Source organism: Carya illinoinensis, chromosome 2 (genome assembly GCF_018687715.1).
Source record: "Carya illinoinensis cultivar Pawnee chromosome 2, C.illinoinensisPawnee_v1, whole genome shotgun sequence".
Lineage (NCBI taxonomy): Eukaryota > Viridiplantae > Streptophyta > Magnoliopsida > Fagales > Juglandaceae > Carya > Carya illinoinensis.
The window spans coordinates 1,881,367-1,899,779 of NC_056753.1; the positions used below are offsets into that span (position 1 = coordinate 1,881,367).

General features: G+C 39.3%; 1 protein-coding gene across 6 annotated transcripts; it reads left to right on the forward strand.

The window, feature by feature from the left end:
• Positions 1-511: 511 nt before the first annotated feature.
• Positions 512-5,354, forward strand: LOC122296423. Of its 6 annotated transcripts, none has more exons than XR_006238523.1 (11): positions 512-754; positions 871-984; positions 1,467-1,565; positions 1,683-1,799; positions 2,068-2,598; positions 2,715-3,070; positions 3,146-3,288; positions 3,754-3,813; positions 4,162-4,245; positions 4,345-4,461; positions 4,784-4,927. XR_006238523.1 is itself a non-coding variant. In XM_043106127.1 (11 exons), exons 2-11 carry the CDS (start codon positions 925-927, stop codon positions 5,084-5,086), a joined length of 1,818 nt encoding a protein of 605 aa, XP_042962061.1. In that variant the 5' UTR covers positions 516-754; positions 871-924; the 3' UTR covers positions 5,087-5,354. The 6 variants fall into 6 exon arrangements, 5 of the variants coding, with proteins under 5 accessions (XP_042962061.1, XP_042962067.1, XP_042962040.1 ...); XM_043106127.1 differs by having other exon boundaries at positions 516-754; positions 2,077-2,598; positions 3,146-3,245; positions 4,784-5,354; XM_043106106.1 differs by having other exon boundaries at positions 518-754; positions 3,146-3,245; positions 4,784-5,354.
• The last annotated feature ends 13,059 nt before the right edge of the window (positions 5,355-18,413 follow it).

Genomic DNA, 18,413 nt, shown 5'->3' on the forward strand with positions numbered 1-18,413 from the left:
TCTTTTTGTTAAGATAAAATATAAATAATTAAATTTACATCTTTCTATTAACTTAATTTTTTTAAAAATAAATAGTAATCTCACCTGGTATTAAAGCAGAACATCCGATTCAAACCATAACTCCACATAAAATTTACATATTTCTATCATGAAAAATTCTACTTATCATCACCTATATCACATATTAACATGTGATTTGTTATTTTTATCCTTCTATTTAAACATACACATATTAATACGTAAAAAAATAAAAATAACAAATCACATATTAATATATAATGTGAGAATGATTATTCAATTTTTAACTTTCATTACATTTTTAATCAAACGAGATTAAGGTATCATTTGAATAGTGAATTAACATAAAAATTGAATAAAATTATATTTTATATAAAAATTTTAAAAAAACTTTCAGTGCCACTGTCTGTCTCCAGTCCAAGGCCTTCCCCCCTCTCGCACTTTTCTCTGTTTGTCTTTTTGTTTACGTCCAAAGTTGTGTTAGTTTCTATACTATGTAGAAGCAGAATTATGTTTGGTTTTACATGATTAGTTTAACAAAGTCGGTTCTTGGCCCTGTGTCCCATTTACCTTGATGACGCTTCAAGCTCGAAATCTCGTCGTTTTCTTCTCCTTCTTATGTAGCCTTTTGTTGCTTTCTTTCACTCTGTTGGAGATATAAAACCAACCCAAAAATATGCAACTGCCATTTTTGTTTCTTGGTCTCATTGCTTTCTAGTTTCCTGCTCTATAAAACGTATGGAAACTCTCTCTCTCTCTCAATGAGTTTTTACGTTATTGCATCTTAAATTTATTATTGATTTTTTCTAGATTTTATGACGATTACCTATAACCTACTTAGCTTTTCTTCAGGGTGTTTTGATTGGGCTGCATTGTTCTTTCATTTTCTGGAAAAAGTACAAGAAGATGAATACCAGAGTGCGCACCACTCTTCTGGCGATGAAAGCTCCTCTGAACCTGGATAAAGTATGGGACTTTCCCCTTTGGTTTTTCCTTTTGTTGATACTCCACCCCCCCTCCCCCCCTTCCCCAAAAATAAATTATAGTGAGAGGTGTTTTCAATTACAATTTGAAGATGGGTCCGTCACTTTCTTGAGGAAATGCGGGTCTGGAGTCTGGAGATTGAAAAGTTGAAGCTCGTGGAAAATCTGAAATAGAAATTATAGCTAATGGCTTATCTGAAATGCCTTCATTTCAAAGATACTTCAGCCAGAGTCCCAGTTTCCTCAATCTTTGATATTTTTTCCCACTAAAAAAATATAAGCATAGGAAATTTTACGATTAATAGTGTATCTCTTTCCGAAGTGCAAAAAGCAAGCACCTTTGATCCAAATCGGAATTGGGTTTATGCACTTCTTTTAAGAAACGAGTAGTTTCTTCCTTTACTCTCTCTCTCCTAATAGCATTGGTTTGATTAATGCCATTTGATGTTGAATTTACAAATGGAGAAGATGGAGACTCAGGGGAGCAGAGTAAAAGGTGGCGACAAACCTGTGACCAATCGAAGGCGATCAAATAGAGAGAGAAAAATGATGTTACTTCAAGATGTATTGTTCTCCGCAAACCTATTCCATTTTTATCCTCACACCACTATATTCCTAACTTGTGTAGTTGTTTTTATTCCCTTTGCGTTGATTTGATTAATGAGTTTTGAAAACACGTAGGTTGATAAGCTAAAGAAGAGGCTCAGACATGAAGAGAATGTTCACAGAGCATTGGAGAGGGCTTTTAGTAGACCTATAGGAACTCTCCCTCGTCTTCCTCCTTATCTTCCCCCACATGTCAGTATAAGACTCTCTCTCTCTCTCTCTCTCTCTCTCTATAGGAGTATGTATGAAAGTGCAAATTTGTTGAATGGGAAACAAGACTGAAAATGCTATGGGAAGAAATAAAGGAGACCAGAGTGAATAGGAGGTTCAGATCCTATATGATCCTTAATATTGAAACTTTTGCTATATATTTCTACTTATCAAAAACCTTTGTTACATATTTCTTGAACTTTTGATGGATTCAAAATAATGTTGGATGTGGTTTTAATTTTTTTTTTAGACACTACAGCTTCTTGCCGAAGTAGCTGTTTTAGAAGAGGAGGTTGTTCGTCTGGAAGAGCAAATCGTGAATTTTAGGCAAGGTCTCTATCAGGAAGCTGTCTACATATCCTCCAAGAGGAATGTGGAGAATTCGAGTGATACAATCGACCACGAGTCAGGTAGAAACTCCAAACATCAACGATCAAAGTCTTTGCCCCAAAATGAGCTGAATTCAATAACATCTATGGTCAGGCGTCAACCTTGTCTAGCCAGAAGTACAAGTAGAAAGTTCTTTTCCCTCGATACCATCCCCGATCGAACGGCTAATTGTTCCAATAGGCCAGTGATGGGGAAACAACATCTTAATAAACGCAATTCCTCTCCATCTTGTCCAGAAGATGGGCAAGGAAAAGAGAGTTGGTTGTGTTTTGATTCTGTGAAGGACAAGCAATCTCCGGAAAAGAAATATGCAAAAATCATAACCTCGATGCAGAAAACTCCAATCAAATATGAATCAATGGAGAAATGTGCGGATCCTATAAGGTCAAAGGTATACAAATTAGCATTATCCAATTATACTGGACTGTACTTTGTTATAGTCATGAACTGTGGATTTTTACCTATTAAGAAAAAAAAAATTTTGAACTGTGGGTTTTTGTTGTCCAGCTAGGGAGCAGACTAATAGAGGAGAGAGCACAGGAGAGTTCCTCTGGTTCTTCAGATGAAAGAGTATTGGCAGCTGATAGCCATCCCAACAAAGTATCTGAGGATATGGTGAAGTGTTTGTCTAGCATTTTCATGAGGATGAGCGCATTGAAGGACAAAGTAGTGGAATCAGGGACTTTTCGAGCAGTAGCTTCTCATGGAAACAACAGAGAAACACAGTTTAGAGATGCTTATGAAATCTGTTCAGAATACAGAGAGAGAGATATTGGTCCTTATAAGCATCTCTGTGCAATTGAAGCAAGTTCAATCGATCTCAATCGGGCAACCAATGCTCTGTTTCTGATTCATAGGCTAAAGTAAGATCTTATCTTTTGTACTAATGTTCTAACCGTACTGGTGTTTAAGTCATACCTCTGAGGAAATCTATTCAGGTTGCTATTTGGAAGGCTTGCCACTGTGAAGTTAGAGGGTCTTACACATCAGCAGAAGCTTGCATTCTGGATAAATATATACAATTCCTGCATGATGAATGTACGATATCTCCTCTCACCTATGGCTCCAAATATTTTCGATGGTAAATTAAGACACCCCCAAACTTCCACACTAATCTCAAATACATCCCAAACTATGACTTGTTATACTCACCCCCTTAATTGAACTCCCCTTGAGTTAGATTTGGGCATTATCTAGGAGGCAAATTCACAATGTTACCCTCAATTATGATTAAAATAGCATAATTTCTCTCCCTTTAAAAATTAGTCAAAGCAGGGTAATTATGTTTATTTTATTATAAACATAGGTAAATATGTCATTTAACCACCATTTAGTGCCCAAATCTGGCCCCCTAACAAAGATTTTTATTTGGAAGTTGATTTATCCCGATTCAAATTTCGTGGGTGTGTTTGAGACTATTGGGATAGTTTGTTAGGGTCTTTTGTAATTTACCTTATTTTCTCATAGAGCTTTGGGATGCTGAATGGCTAAGAAGAAAAGTGCTTTTCCAACACTACATATTTAAACTGTTCCATCAATTTCGTAGGCATTTTTAGAGCATGGGATACCGGATACCCCCAAAATGGTTGTAGCACTAATGCAAAAGGTAAGAATTATCCACTATTCTTGTAATTCACAGCAACTAGCATTCTAGTTTATGCTTTCCCCTCCCCCTTCCTTTCCACCTCTTATTATATACTAAAATTCAAATCACCTATTAAATTGATAAATATAAAAGGATATGAATTTGATGTAATATCTTAATCAGATGTTAGAAGTTTCTCTTGTAGCTTTGGTTGAGATGCCATCGTCATCATCTTTAGATATTCTCCATCGAGCTTGTTCACCTTACAATAAAATAAGAACAAGGGTTATAGCCAATATCACATGATTGACAGCAATTGTTGGATAAATCATCTTTGCAATTGACTAAACTTTCCTGTGCTTGCTGCAGGCGACAATTATTGTGGGGGGACACTTGCTGAATGCAATAACAATCGAACACTTCATCTTGAGACTGCCTTTTCATTTGAAATTCGTGAGTCATTGTATCAACTTAATTTTTATGGTTCCTAGTAGGATTTTGTTTTTCTGTGTCTGGCAGGATTGAAATTACTTATTTTTCATTCTTCTACAGACATGCACAAAAGCTGCAAAAAATGATGAGATGAAAGCACGCAGCATATTTGGACTGGAATGGTCTGAACCCTTGGTCACATTTGCACTCTCCTGTGGAAGCTGTTCCTCTCCTGCTGTAAGTTTGTATTCACTCCTGGGGATATTCTTAATTTGTGGGGGAAGTCCCAAGTTTTTTTTATATATATTTTGGACCATGAGAGTATAATTCATGGGTTCAGACTGTTCATAAGGTTGATTTTCAATTGGAGAAGTACCCTACAAGTAAGATATAATTAGTTCATTGCTTGGCATTTCTGAACTCAATTATTCTGATAAATTATCATCATGTTTATGGTAACTTCCATATATATGGTGTTTTGGTAGTTGTAAATATGGATGAATTCCTTTTTCATGAGTATGCTGGTACTGAAACATACATTTATATATTTTTAATGAAGGTGAGGGTGTACACAGCATCTCAAGTGGAAGAAGAGTTGGAAGTTGCAAAGAGGGACTACTTGCAAGCAGCAGTCGGCTTTACCAAGACAAACAAATTAATTATCCCCAAGGTACTAGATTGGTATCTACTTGACTTCGCTAAGGATCTGGAGTCATTGCTGGATTGGGTCTGCCTGCAACTACCGGATGAACTCCGTAGCGAAGCAGTCAAATGTCTTGAGAGAAGAGGAAGAGAACCCTTATCACAATCGGTACAAGTAATGCCATATGATTTCAGTTTCAGGCTACTTTTACATCGATGAGAGTCCCTTCTCTCTCTCTCTCTCTCTCTCTCTCTCTCTCTCTCTCTCTCTCTCTCTCTCGGGAGTCTATCTAGTGTCACCAATTTTGGATGTGGTGAGGGTTGTGTATTGATAGTCTCAAGTGGAAGCGCATCCATACAAGATCGATGTAGCATAATTTGTTAATGTCTGGCTAAATACTGTTTTTATTAACAAATTAAATGGGTTGGGGATGTGGTGTTTGGTTCATTATTTGGGGAAGAGTAAATGAATGTGATCAATTCTTTAATGTTTTTCATTTTACTTTTCTTTTTCGAGATTTTCTTTTTTATTAACTTCTGAATTCTTGACATAATTATTGTTGAGCATTTTGTGAACAGGGGGGGATGAGGCACTTTATAAAATTTATTTTTATTTTTTTGTTCTCATTCGACACTATTGGAATAGTAGTGTGCATACTTCCAAATCTTTTTGAGATCAAAGGGTCAGCTTCAATGCTGGATGGATTAATCTAGACCTGATTTATCCCGGACTTGTATTTTCAATATGACAGTACTATTAGGATACTTGTGACAGAAATTACATTCCCCTTACAACAATATTCCCAATTGATAAAATAAAAAAATAAATAAAAAAAAAGGCATAAAATATGTGAAAGACATGTAATTACATCTAACATTATTTTAAGCAAAAACTAAAACATATCATTAAATCTTGTCGTGCTTCATGAGAAAACTATACCAAATAAATTGCTTATAACAAAGATACTGTTCAAGAGTAATGCTACTAGGTACAAACCTAAAGGGTGCAAGCCTTGCGAAGTCGTTTGTAAAATGGTAAGTCCTATTAGAAAAGAACGGATTGTTTTACATTTTTTTATGGTAGGTCCACTTTTTTACAAAGGGCATGTGACACCAGATAAAATTTAGATTAATTTTGATAACTAGTTTTAACAGATAATCAAGAAGGAAAATACAAGAGATTCGCCCAAAACACCAAGAAAACAACTCTTTTTTCAATTGAAATTTATCAAAACTCAAAAATCTTCCAACAAACCCACAAGCCGGGCTAAAATAACAGTAAATCCGAAAATATTAGAATTTTACCAAAAATAAAAATATCCCAATAAACACACAAAAAATAAATACGTAATTAAAGAAGCAATCTGTCAAAAATTTGGTCAAAATTGAATTCAAAATCACTTTCTAATAGAGAAACGAAATATTACCATAAAAGTAAAATATATATATATATAATATATATATATATATATATATATATATATCTAAAATTAGAGATTTGAAAGGGAAAACAATTGATTTTGGATTTGAAAATGTTGCATGCGCTTGGTAACCACGATGTGCTAGCCAAAAGAGAGCTTTCCAAATTGGGATCATATATACGAATATGATATTTATAACTAAAGTTATGGTTAAAATATCGACACCTGTTTAAAAATATTCCAAATCAAGGAAAAATCATTGTTTCGTACTATACTTGTACTGATCTACTGGCTCGAGGTAGTTTAGTGTCATCAACATTCAATTTGACAATTCAACATCATCTCACTCCGATTCCCCTACATCAACCTGTTTAGAGCTGATCTATTTGAAATTTATACAAATCATAACTCTATGTTCAATTATGAGGCATTCAAATCCCAACATTATAGAGCTAGAAAAATCAGCATTAGTCGACAATGACATATATCCTAACTTGTTCGTACTTCAAGTGGCAACAATATCACCATTAGTCATGGTTTTGATGAAGTAAAGGTAGGTAAATGGGTTATTGTGAAGAGGTTATATGTCAATGTCGTCGTTTGTAATATTAGTTGGATATGTTAATTATATATACATTATACTCCATTCACACTTTCATCATATAGCTGATATGACATTATTCATGAAGGATTAGATAAACTCTTGTTTTATAAAAATTGATTAATAATATCACAGCATCACAATATGATAAGATGATGAGAGTGAGATGAAAATGCATGTACGTAGTATTTAACACTATCCTTTTACTATTAGTTGCAACTACATATTGGAATTATGGCCATGGAGGATGATCAACAACGCAACCAGCATGAAACCATTTCAAATTAGAAGAGCAAGCACATAATATAAACCCAAATTCATGTTGCCACACTTTGTTGTGAAAAAACGATGACAATGAATTGAAAAATAACACCGAATGAGAAAACGATCACACACGCAATCACACACGACACAAGATGTACGTGGTTCGGCAAATTGCCTACGTCCACGGGAGCTGCAGAGGATTTTTATTATTGAGGAATCACACTACAAGATGGGTCACAACACTGTTCATCCACAGTGTTTTCGTAGCTGCTCTGTTACAGACAAAAGAGGCAAAAATCATATATATAGTTCAAACGGCGGAATCCCTAAAACGCATGTTCGCTCGAGCGGCGTGTCGAGCGCGCGTCGAGCGAACTTCCCTTCCGCATCCCGCTCGAGCCCACTGTCGAGCTGACGTCGAGCGTTCGACTCTGCCTGATTTCGCTCGAGCGGCCAATGCCTCCGCTCGAGCGAACTCCTCCTGCTCGAGCTCACTGTCGAGCCAACATCGAGCGTTCGACTCTGCCTGACTTCGCTCGAGCGGCCAATGACTCCGCTCGAGCGGTGTGAACCAGACTCCACATTACTCAACAATTCTCCCACTTGGAGACTGGTACACTCGCTGTATCACCGTCTTCCTCAAACATGATATCCTCCACCTCTGCAACTCACTGCTCCTGTCTTCATTTTAGAAGACCAACTGAAGTTGCGCACAACTTCAGTTTCTCAAGCGTAACACCCTTTGTCAACATATCAGCAGGGTTCTTGCTTCCACATATCTTTTCAAGTAACAACTGTCCGTCATCTAACAATGACCGTATGAAGTGATACCTGATCTGAATGTGTTTGGTCCTGGAATGGAATGCTGGATTCTTGGCAAGGAATATGGCACTCTGACTATCACTGTGGAGAGTGCCTTTCTGATTCTTCTTACCCAATTCTTCCAAGAAGCCTTGTAGCCATACCATCTCCTTTGCAGCCTCTGACACTGCAATATACTCAGCTTCTGTTGTAGACAAAGAAACTGTTTTCTGTAAATTAGAACCCCATGACACTGCAGTACCACCAAGTGTATAAACAAAGCCCGTGGTACTCTTTCTACTGTCAATATCTCCAGCTAAATCAGCGTCAACATAGCCCTGCACCTCCAAGCTCTCTCCAGAGAAACATAAACAGGTTTCTGAGGAACCCTTTAGGTACCTCAAAATCCACTTCATTGCTTCCCAATGTTGCTTTCCTGGGTTACTCATGTATCTACTCACAACTCCCACTGCATGGGCAATATCCGGTCTTGTACAAACCATAGCATACATAAGTGAACCAATGGCTGAGGCATAAGGAACCTTACTCATGTAATCTCGTTCCTCCTCTGACTCTGGTGACTGATTCTTGCTGAGTCTGAAGTGACTTCCCAAGGGTGTGCCAACTGGTTTGGCCTTGTCCATATTGAACCTGCTGAGTACCTTTTTCACATACTCAGCCTGTGAGAGTCTCAACGTACCTCTGACTCTGTCTCTGACAATTCTCATGCCAAGGATTTGCTTTGCAGCTCCCAAATCCTTCATTGCAAAGTGCTCTGACATCTGCTTCTTCAGATTATTGATCTCATCAATACTAGCCCCTGCAATAAGCATGTCATCCACATACAATAGCAAAATAATATAAGAATTGTCAAAATGCCTGACATAGCAACAGTGATCTGCCTGACATCTAATATACCCTGCACTGTGCATAAAGTTGTCAAATTTCTTGTACCACTGTCTAGGAGCTTGTTTCAGGCCATACAAGCTCTTCTTCAGTCTGCAAACTGAACCTTCCTTTCCCTGTACCACAAACCCCTCAGGCTGGTGCATGTAGATGTCTTCTTCAAGGTCTCCATGAAGAAAAGCTGTCTTCACATCTAACTGCTCAAGAAATAGATCTTCAGTGGCAACCATAGCCAGTACCATCCTGATAGTTGTGATCTTTACCACAGGAGAAAAGATCTCAGAGTAGTCAATACCCTGCTTCTGCTGAAAGCCTTTTACAACAAGTCTAGCCTTGTACCTCTTACTGCCATCATGCTCAGTTTTCACCCGGTACACCCACTTGTTGTGTAATGCCTTCTTCCCTGATGGAAGTTCTGTCAACTCCCATGTCTGATTCCCTAGCAAGGAATCCATCTCGTCTTTCATGGCCAGCTCCCACTTGCTAGAATTCTCATCTTGCAAGGTTTCTTCATAACTCTGCGGTTCTCCACCATCTGTCAACAGAATGTAATTCAAAGTAGGTGAGAAACGCTGTGGGGGACGTATAGTCCTAACTGACCTGCGAACTGCAACTGTAGGAGTAGACGGTTCTGAAACTGCCTGCGGAATAATAGGAATGGGTGTACTGGACCCACTCTCCCCGTCACTCTCATTTCTACACTGCACTGTGACCTCTGGTAGGTCATCCAATCCTACAAACTCAGACTCCTGAGGAGCTACTGCAGGAACTGTACTCGACTTATCCTTGTACATCATTTTCTCATTGAAAATTACATTCCTGCTTCTTATGATTTTCCGACCCTGATCATCCCAGAAACGATAGCCAAATGCCTCGTCTCCATAGCCAATGAAATAGCATTTCTTTGACTTAGCCTCAAGCTTACTGCGAGCATCAGAATCAACAAGCACATAAGAAAGACAACCAAAGGTTTTAAGGTGAGAAAACTTAACCTCTTTCCCGCTCCAAACCTCCTCAGGCAATCCACAATCCAGTGGAACTGATGGCCCTCTGTTTATCAAATAAACGGCAGTGCTGACTGCATCTGCCCAGAAAGTGGGTGGTAGTCCAGCGTGCAGCCTCATGCTTCTAGCACGCTCATTAATGGTCCTGTTCATACGCTCAGCAACTCCATTTTGCTGTGGTGTCCCAGGAATGGTCTTCTCCATTCTGATACCCTGAGCTGCACAGTACTCCTTGAACCCGCCATCAACATACTCACCACCATTGTCAGACCTCAAACACTTCAGTTTCAAGCCTGTCTCTGTCTCAACCATGGCTTTCCAAGTTTTGAAAACATCAAATACTTCAGATTTATGTTTCAAAAAATAAATCCATACCTTTCTACTATGGTCATCAATGAACGTAACATAGTAGCGAGAACCTCCAAGAGATGCAACTGGAGAAGGACCCCACACATCTGTGTGCACAAGATCAAGTCTTCCTGTCTTTGGCGTCCTGCCACTTTTCAAGAAGCTGACCTTCTTTTGCTTCCCCATAACACAACTCTCACACATACCGAGATCAACTGTCTTCAGTTCTGGTAGCTTGCCTCTAGACAGAAGTTCCGTCATGCCCTTCTGACTCATATGGCCAAGCCTACAATGCCACAAATCTGCTGTGCTCTCTGCAACGGTAGTAGCAATAGTGTCAATTAAACCAGTAGTCATATAAAGTGTACCAGTTTTCTTACCCCGAGCTAGTACCAATGCCCCTTTTGTGACCTTCCAGGTGCTATCTGAGAACACCACTGAATGACCACACTCATCAAGCTGCCCAACAGAAATGAGGTTCTTCTTCAACTCAGGAATGTGCCTGACCTTTTGCAAGGTCCATTTGTTCTTGCCAGGGAGTGCAATGTCAATGTCTCCCATCCCCACTACGTTCAAAGCCTCACCATCAGCCAAATATACCTTCCCAAAATCACCTGCAACATAATTCCTCATTAGTTCCCGGTGGGAAGATGTATGGAAGGAAGCCCCTGAATCCAGTATCCAGTCATCAACTGGACTATGAACTGCAAGCAATAGTGCATCCTGTACTTCTTCAGTTACCACATTAGCACTATCATTCTCCGTCTTCTTGGGGTTTTTGCAGTTTTTCTTTATGTGGCCAGCTTTGCCACAATTCCAGCAAGTTGCCTGCTGACCAGGCCTCGACTTGCTCTTGCCCCTATACTTTGATTTTGATCTTCCTCTGTTTGAATTCCTGTCATGTGATCTCCCTCGAGATTCAACATTCAGGGCTGAACTCAAACCCGAGGTCTCGCTTGAATCTTTCCTGCGCACCTCCTCAGCCAAAATCAAATCACGAATATCATCATACTTCAGTTTATTTTTACCAGCAGAATTACTAACAGCCATTCTCATGGCTTCCCAACTATTTGGCAATGAAGCCAATAGTATCAGTGCACGTATCTCATCATCAAATTCAATTTCAACAGACGACAATTGATTTGTGATAGTATTAAAATCATTCAGATGTTGTGCAACAGACGTACTATCTGCCATTTTCAAATTGAATAACTTTTTCATCAGATGTACCTTGTTATTCGCTGACGGCTTTTCATACATACCTGACAAAGCCGCCATGAGATCCGCCGTCGTCTTCTCCTTGATGACGTTGTGTGCAACGGATCTCGACAGGGTTAATCGAATAACCCCCAGAACCTGTCGATCCAACAGATTCCAACTAGCATCATCCATCTTTTCCGGTTGCTGCCCCAATAGTGGAAGATGGAGTTTCTTCCCATAGAGGTAGTCCTCTATCTGCATCCTCCAGTATCCAAAATCCGTGCCATCAAACTTCTCGATCCCCGATACCTTCAATTCATCTCCAGCCATCGTTTCTCCTCAGACCCGAACCTTGGCTCTTGATACCAATTGTTGTGAAAAAACGATGACAATGAATTGAAAAATAACACCGAATGAGAAAACGATCACACACGCAATCACACACGACACAAGATGTACGTGGTTCGGCAAATTGCCTACGTCCACGGGAGCTGCAGAGGATTTTTATTATTGAGGAATCACACTACAAGATGGGTCACAACACTATTCATCCACAGTATTTTCGTAGCTGCTCTGTTACAGACAAAAGAGGCAAAAATCATATATATAGTTCAAACGGCGGAATCCCTAAAACGCATGTTCGCTCGAGCGGCGTGTCGAGCGCGCGTCGAGCGAACTTCCCTTCCGCATCCCGCTCGAGCCCACTGTCGAGCTGACGTCGAGCGTTCGACTCTGCCTGATTTCGCTCGAGCGGCCAATGCCTCCGCTCGAGCGAACTCCTCCTGCTCGAGCTCACTGTCGAGCCAACATCGAGCGTTCAACTCTGCCTGACTTCGCTCGAGCGGCCAATGACTCCGCTCGAGCGGTGTGAACCAGACTCCACATTACTCAACACACTTAACCAGCATATGAATCACCTGTCCGAGTGCGCAAACACGCTCTAACTACAGGGTTATATGGAGGGATCCGTAGCGTAAATCGGTGATATCAATCTCAAAAACCGAAGCAAATTAAAGAAAGGTGAATATCTTGGAGGATGGAACCAGATCGGCACCCTTCATAATTTATTCCCTGGGACCCATGATGCATGACTGAAATTCATATATTTTGTCCTCGTTGGGATGCTTTTTCTCCCCTCTCACTCTTATATTCATTACCATTTATGTTATTTGTCGTCTATGGTACTTGGAATGGCCAACAGACTGGGCGAGGTCCTCACAATGATTGCTGTAGGGAAAATGATGTACTCGTGAGTAAGAGAGCAGGTAGATAGAGACATGCAAGCAAAGACAAAACACTTGCTAAGCTTGCATATTGCAGACGTAGCAGGTGAGACTTTTTGGAGTCTTCACCTTGTTGTTACTAAGAAAGCTGTTGGGTGTAATTATGTTTAGTAAGAGGAAGGAGCCAGGTCATGGTTACGCGAGATTTACACGATAGAGGGCGATTAAAAAATGGAACCACATCAAACATACAGTACGAGTTTAGGGATAAAAATCAATCATCTGTATTCCTCTAATATCAAAGCCAGTCCATAAAGATAAGCCCTACAAGAGCATAATCAATATATAAACCTAACCAACCGTATGCCAACAAGATACAGATCTATAAAAATAAGTCCGAACGAGATATACGTGTTGGGTAGGCACTATCATGGTTAGATCATGCTCCAGAAGGTAACACCCCAAACTAGACATTGAGAATTGTATTTATGGAGAAGTCTTGCCATATTAGATCACCTCAACCTTATAAATAACTTACCAGGTACATACCATATGTTGGACTCCCCCCAACCATGCATGCCCATGCGCAGCCACCTCCTCATGTCCACCCACCCATCGAAAGTCCTTTATCCATATTAGGACACCCCCATTCTCTGGCAGCAAACATTGATAATAAATTACTGCACCGAAAGAAGCTATTTGAAATCTTCCTCTTGGTCAAGAATTATGGGTGTTTGTCCCTTATGGCTTATCTTATAAAAAGAGGTCATTTGCTGAAGATTAATACTATCCTCACTAAGATGAGCGATCAAGACAAAGGGTTGTAGGCGTAATATAGGTTCTAGGAAAACCCAAAACAGATGGCCTTTTTTAGAGATAGAGAGTTTGTTTATGAATATTTGTAATTTTGTACAAACACATTAAAAATATTGAATTTCCACTCAGTGGACGTAGGCAAGTTGCCAAACCATTTAAATATTGTCTCGATATCATCTTGTGTGATTCTTGGACAGGTTTTGAGGAGCAACACCATAGATTCACTAGTTATAGCAAGAGCATATATAACTTTTTACTGATTTAACCATCGGAGGCATCACTGTTGGGTTCCTCGAGCTCTCTTTTTTGGTTGCAAGTCATTAGGCCATGCCGCAGACATATTGAAAATTACATCAACAAACAAAAATGGCCAAGTTTACGTTACTTAGATAAGCAAGGCAACAACATGCCCTTAAATGCAGGTAAAAGATAAATACAATCTTTATAAACCTATATTGTCTATAGGTCAAAATGCCAACCACCTACAAACATTGTCCGAGGCCTATTAGGAACCTAAGCCCTAACCAGCTGAACAAAAGCAATGTTGAGATGAGTAAAGGAACAATGACAAATGAGTCGATGGAAAGGTATAACAAGGCATGCCGATCAACATGACCAAAGCAAAACGGGGGAGAGAAGTAGGGAAGAAGTAAATTTAAGGGTGAGACTGAGCAGGATCAAGGTGATCAATACTTAAGGTGAGGAGATCAATCAATATCAAGACTCCTATATGTAGGGCAAGGAAAGCAAGAGGAGAACAAACTGACGAAAGAAAGTTAGAGGTAAGATATATAAGCAATTGCAAGGTGATGAGGAACATAGTTCTCCAGATTAAAAGTTGATACATTTAAAAAGACATAGGAAGAGACTGACATTAAATGCAAGTAGGCCGGGCGAACAGTGTGCAATTAATATAACATGATTCTTACATTAACTCATCATGACAATATAATTGATAATAGTTCTAATTCTCTTAGCTTTCTCTTATCACTCGATCTAACTTTAGCGTCAGCTATATATGGTTAAATAACCAAAATTTTCAAAAGTTTAAATTGATGAAAAGAGTTAAATTTTAGTTATTTATATCCATAACAACTATCCCCACTAGAACCTATCGGGCTAACCATGCATTTTCTTGGAGACAAGGAGGATACCCAGAAGAGTACTGCTCCTAGCTTCTTGATCGTCTATATTTGTGTATGAAGGAAATGGAAATTAAGCTATATATGTTTATGTTGTGCCTCTGGCCTGTCCAAATGATCACATAAGATGATAGAGAGACAATATTTAAATGGTTCGGCAACTTGCCTATGACCAATGAAACAGAAATTCAGTATTTTCAATATGTTTGTACAAAATTACAAACATTCATAAACAAACTCTCTATGTCTCAAAAGGCCCTCTATTCTAAGTTTCTCTAGAACATATATTTCGCCCTCGGCCTTGATCGCTTACCTCAATGAGGATGGTTTACACATTACAAATTATCTCATTTTATAGGAGAAACCTACCTAACGTAGCCTCTATAGTTGACAATCAAGAAATTTTCAGAAGCTATCCTTGACTGTTGAGAGGCTGCTGCAGCCATCTAGGACTAGTGAAAAGCTTCTCTTGAATGGTGGGAGGTGCAAGTTCACATGGGCAATTCACACTTGGGGGGTTTCCAACAATCACCCTCTCCACCAAAGTGTGTCATACTAGGATGATACAAACGGTTGCATCCTTCAAATAATTTCACTTCCTCATTGGAATGCTTGTTAGCTATGAGAGATTTCCACTATCAAATGCATCTGCAGGTACATCTTCAAATGGATGTCCAGATGCGTCTCCAAATGCATCAACATCGTCTACATCCATGGAGCTTGTAAGTAATTTTCTTCAGAGGAGATTTATAAGTACTTTGCTACACAATCTCAACTCTCTAGGATTCCTCTTTCGCTTGAGCCCATAAGTCCACACTCATGTACACCTTGAGCAAACTGAGTTTCGCTCGAGCCACAACCGAGCGAACAATCTATCTGGTGTCTTTACATCTTTCAAACCAGGTTTCATAATCCTACAATCACACCAATCTCCAACTTGGAGACTAGTTCTCAACATGCTAGCCTCTATCTCTAGCATGATCCCTTATAATCTCTACAATTTTATAGCTCATGTCTTCGAGTTAGAAGACTAACTAAAGTGATGCATAACTTTAGTTCATCATGTACAGTGCCCTTAATCAACACATTTATATAGGACAACACACCTCCCACTGCACTAGGAATCAATGGTCTAGCACGGACCTTAACACATATTAAAGAACTTGTTGCTGAGGTCTCCATTTCTAGCCTGGGTGACTGACTCCTCATCTTGCTGCTAACATATCTTATCTTCATTCGATGTGCCCATCTTGTATGCAGTCTCTGATAACTTCGACTTGCATAATCTCCATTCTTGCAAGATTTTTCTTCATACAGTAGTTCACTACCTTTATTCAAGAGGATATAATTTAAGGTAGTAACCAGCATGGAGGTCTGATCGTTTTAGCAGTCATGTGATCATCAACTTTAGATGTAAGCATCCTTGGAACATTTGACGTTCTGTTCTCATCTCTTACACATTTGCTTCATGTCGTGGTCTAGAGAGATTTCATCAGGTTTAGATGAGAAAAAGTAAAACTGACTTTCTTTTACTTCTTCATCTAATTCATACGACCATTACCACGAGCCAAGACCAATGAATCATTCATGACTTTCCACGCCTTTTTTAGAAAACACTACTGAATGACTGTTGTCTTCAAGCTGTCTTTAACAGCATTGTGCATTGCAAGAAATACGACGTCATATATTTCTTCAGTCACCATATTCAAAGCATCATTATCTGTTTTCTCCTAATTTTAGCAATCTCTCGTGGCCTATCTTGCCACAATTCCTAGCGATTCATATGTTATCTAGATCTTGATTTGCATCTGCCCTTATTCATAGACTTTGACTAATCCAAGTTTTTGCCCTGATTATCAACATCCAGGACCAACTAACTCGAGATCTTGTCAGAATCTCTTCTACGCATCTCCTCATCTAGGATAAGATCTCTTATATTATGAAACTTTAATTTCAACTTTTTTGCAAAATTACTCATAGCCATTCTCATTACTTCCCAACTTTTTGACCACAATGCCAAATACTATTGGGCAACAAAAGTAACTTCTGCCTTTTCTAAAGTTGAACACTTTCTTCATCAGAACATTGTTATTTGCAACTGGCTTTTCAAAAAAGCCACAATGAGATCCATTGCGGTTCTTCTCTTAATAAAATTATGCTCCATGAGTTGTATGATATCAAAACGTGCTGATATAACAAGTTAATAAGTATCGTCCAATGATCTGAAGTTTGCTCCTCAAACTTCACGATCCCAACTGGCTTAAAACAAGACCAAAAGAACTGAGTCTAGCAACATTGGACTCCAACTGGCTAACATCAAGCCCAAAACCAATGAGTCTGGCACTACTCTATCTGGCTGTGACCAAGCCAAAAATAACTGAGTCCATCACGACTCCAACTGGCTGAGTTCAAGCCCAAAAAAAATTAGTCCGTTGTGACTCCAACTGGCTGCAATCAAGTGAAAAAACAAATGAGTCTGTTTGGATTGGACTCCAACTAGCTCTGATCAAGCCCACAACTGATCTGAATTATGAATAGTTTAGATTGAAAGTACCAATGGTAAATCTCAACATTCTCACCTTACGGATGAGTTCAGAAAGATCCAAATAGTTTATCAACACCATTTGATCATCATAATTGGACTCAAACTGGCATAGATCAAGTCCAAAATGATCTGTAACTCCTTGACGGTTCAGATCGAAATTACCAATGGCGAATCTCAATATTCTCACTACACGGATGAGTCTGAAATAATCTAAATAGTTTGTCAGCACTATTTGATTATCGCAATTGAACTCCAACTGGAGTTGATCAAGCCCAAAATTATCTGCAACTCATGGACGATTCAGATCGAAAGTACCGATGGCAAATCTCAACATTTCCACCATGCCGATGAGTCCAGAATGATCTAAATAGTTTGTCAGTACTATTTGGTCATCGCAATGGAACTCCAACTGGTGTTGATCAAGCCCAAAATTATCTGCAACTCATAGATGGTTCAGATCGAAAGTACTAATGGCAAATCTCAGTATTCCCACCGTATGGATAAGTCCGAAATGATCCAAATAGTTGAAAACCACTATTTGATTGTTGAAATCGGATTCCGAATGGCATAAATCAAGCCTAACAAAGATCTGAAAAATGGACGATCAAGATCATCTGGAGCATGGGGTACACTCGCTGTAACAGGGCATATGAGGCACATGGGGCATGTGTCATACACACACCGAGTGCTCCTAGGGCACATGGGGTGCATCAGCGCGTACCTATCACGCGTCTTCAACCTGGCCCTCGAATGGGGGCGCGTAAGAGCGTGTCTCTCGCTCGTATTCTTTCTCTGCCGAGAGTGGGAGTGCGTGGAAGCGTGTTACCCACTCATCTTCTTTCTTTAGTGCAACTGAGGCGTGTCTATGCACTCTCCAACTTTTAGGGGCACGTATAGGCTCTCCCAGCATCTGTATTTTATGCTGTTTGCGGTAACAAATTCGTCTTGACACAAGGAATGCCATTATATGATCAAAAATTACTTTCGATCAACTTGATTTTTCTAAACAGCACGAAACCAAAACTCTGATACTAATTGTTATGCGTCTGGCCTGTCCAAATGATCACATGAAATGATAGAGAGACAGCATTTACGTGGTTCGGCAATTTGTCTACGTCCATTGAAGTAGAAACTCAGTATTTTCAATATGTTTGTACAAAATTATAAATACTCATAAACAAGCTCTCTATCTCTCAAAAGGCGCTCTATTCTGAGTTTCCCCAGGACCTATATTTCACTCTCAGCCCTCTACTTTGATCACTCACCTCAATGAGGA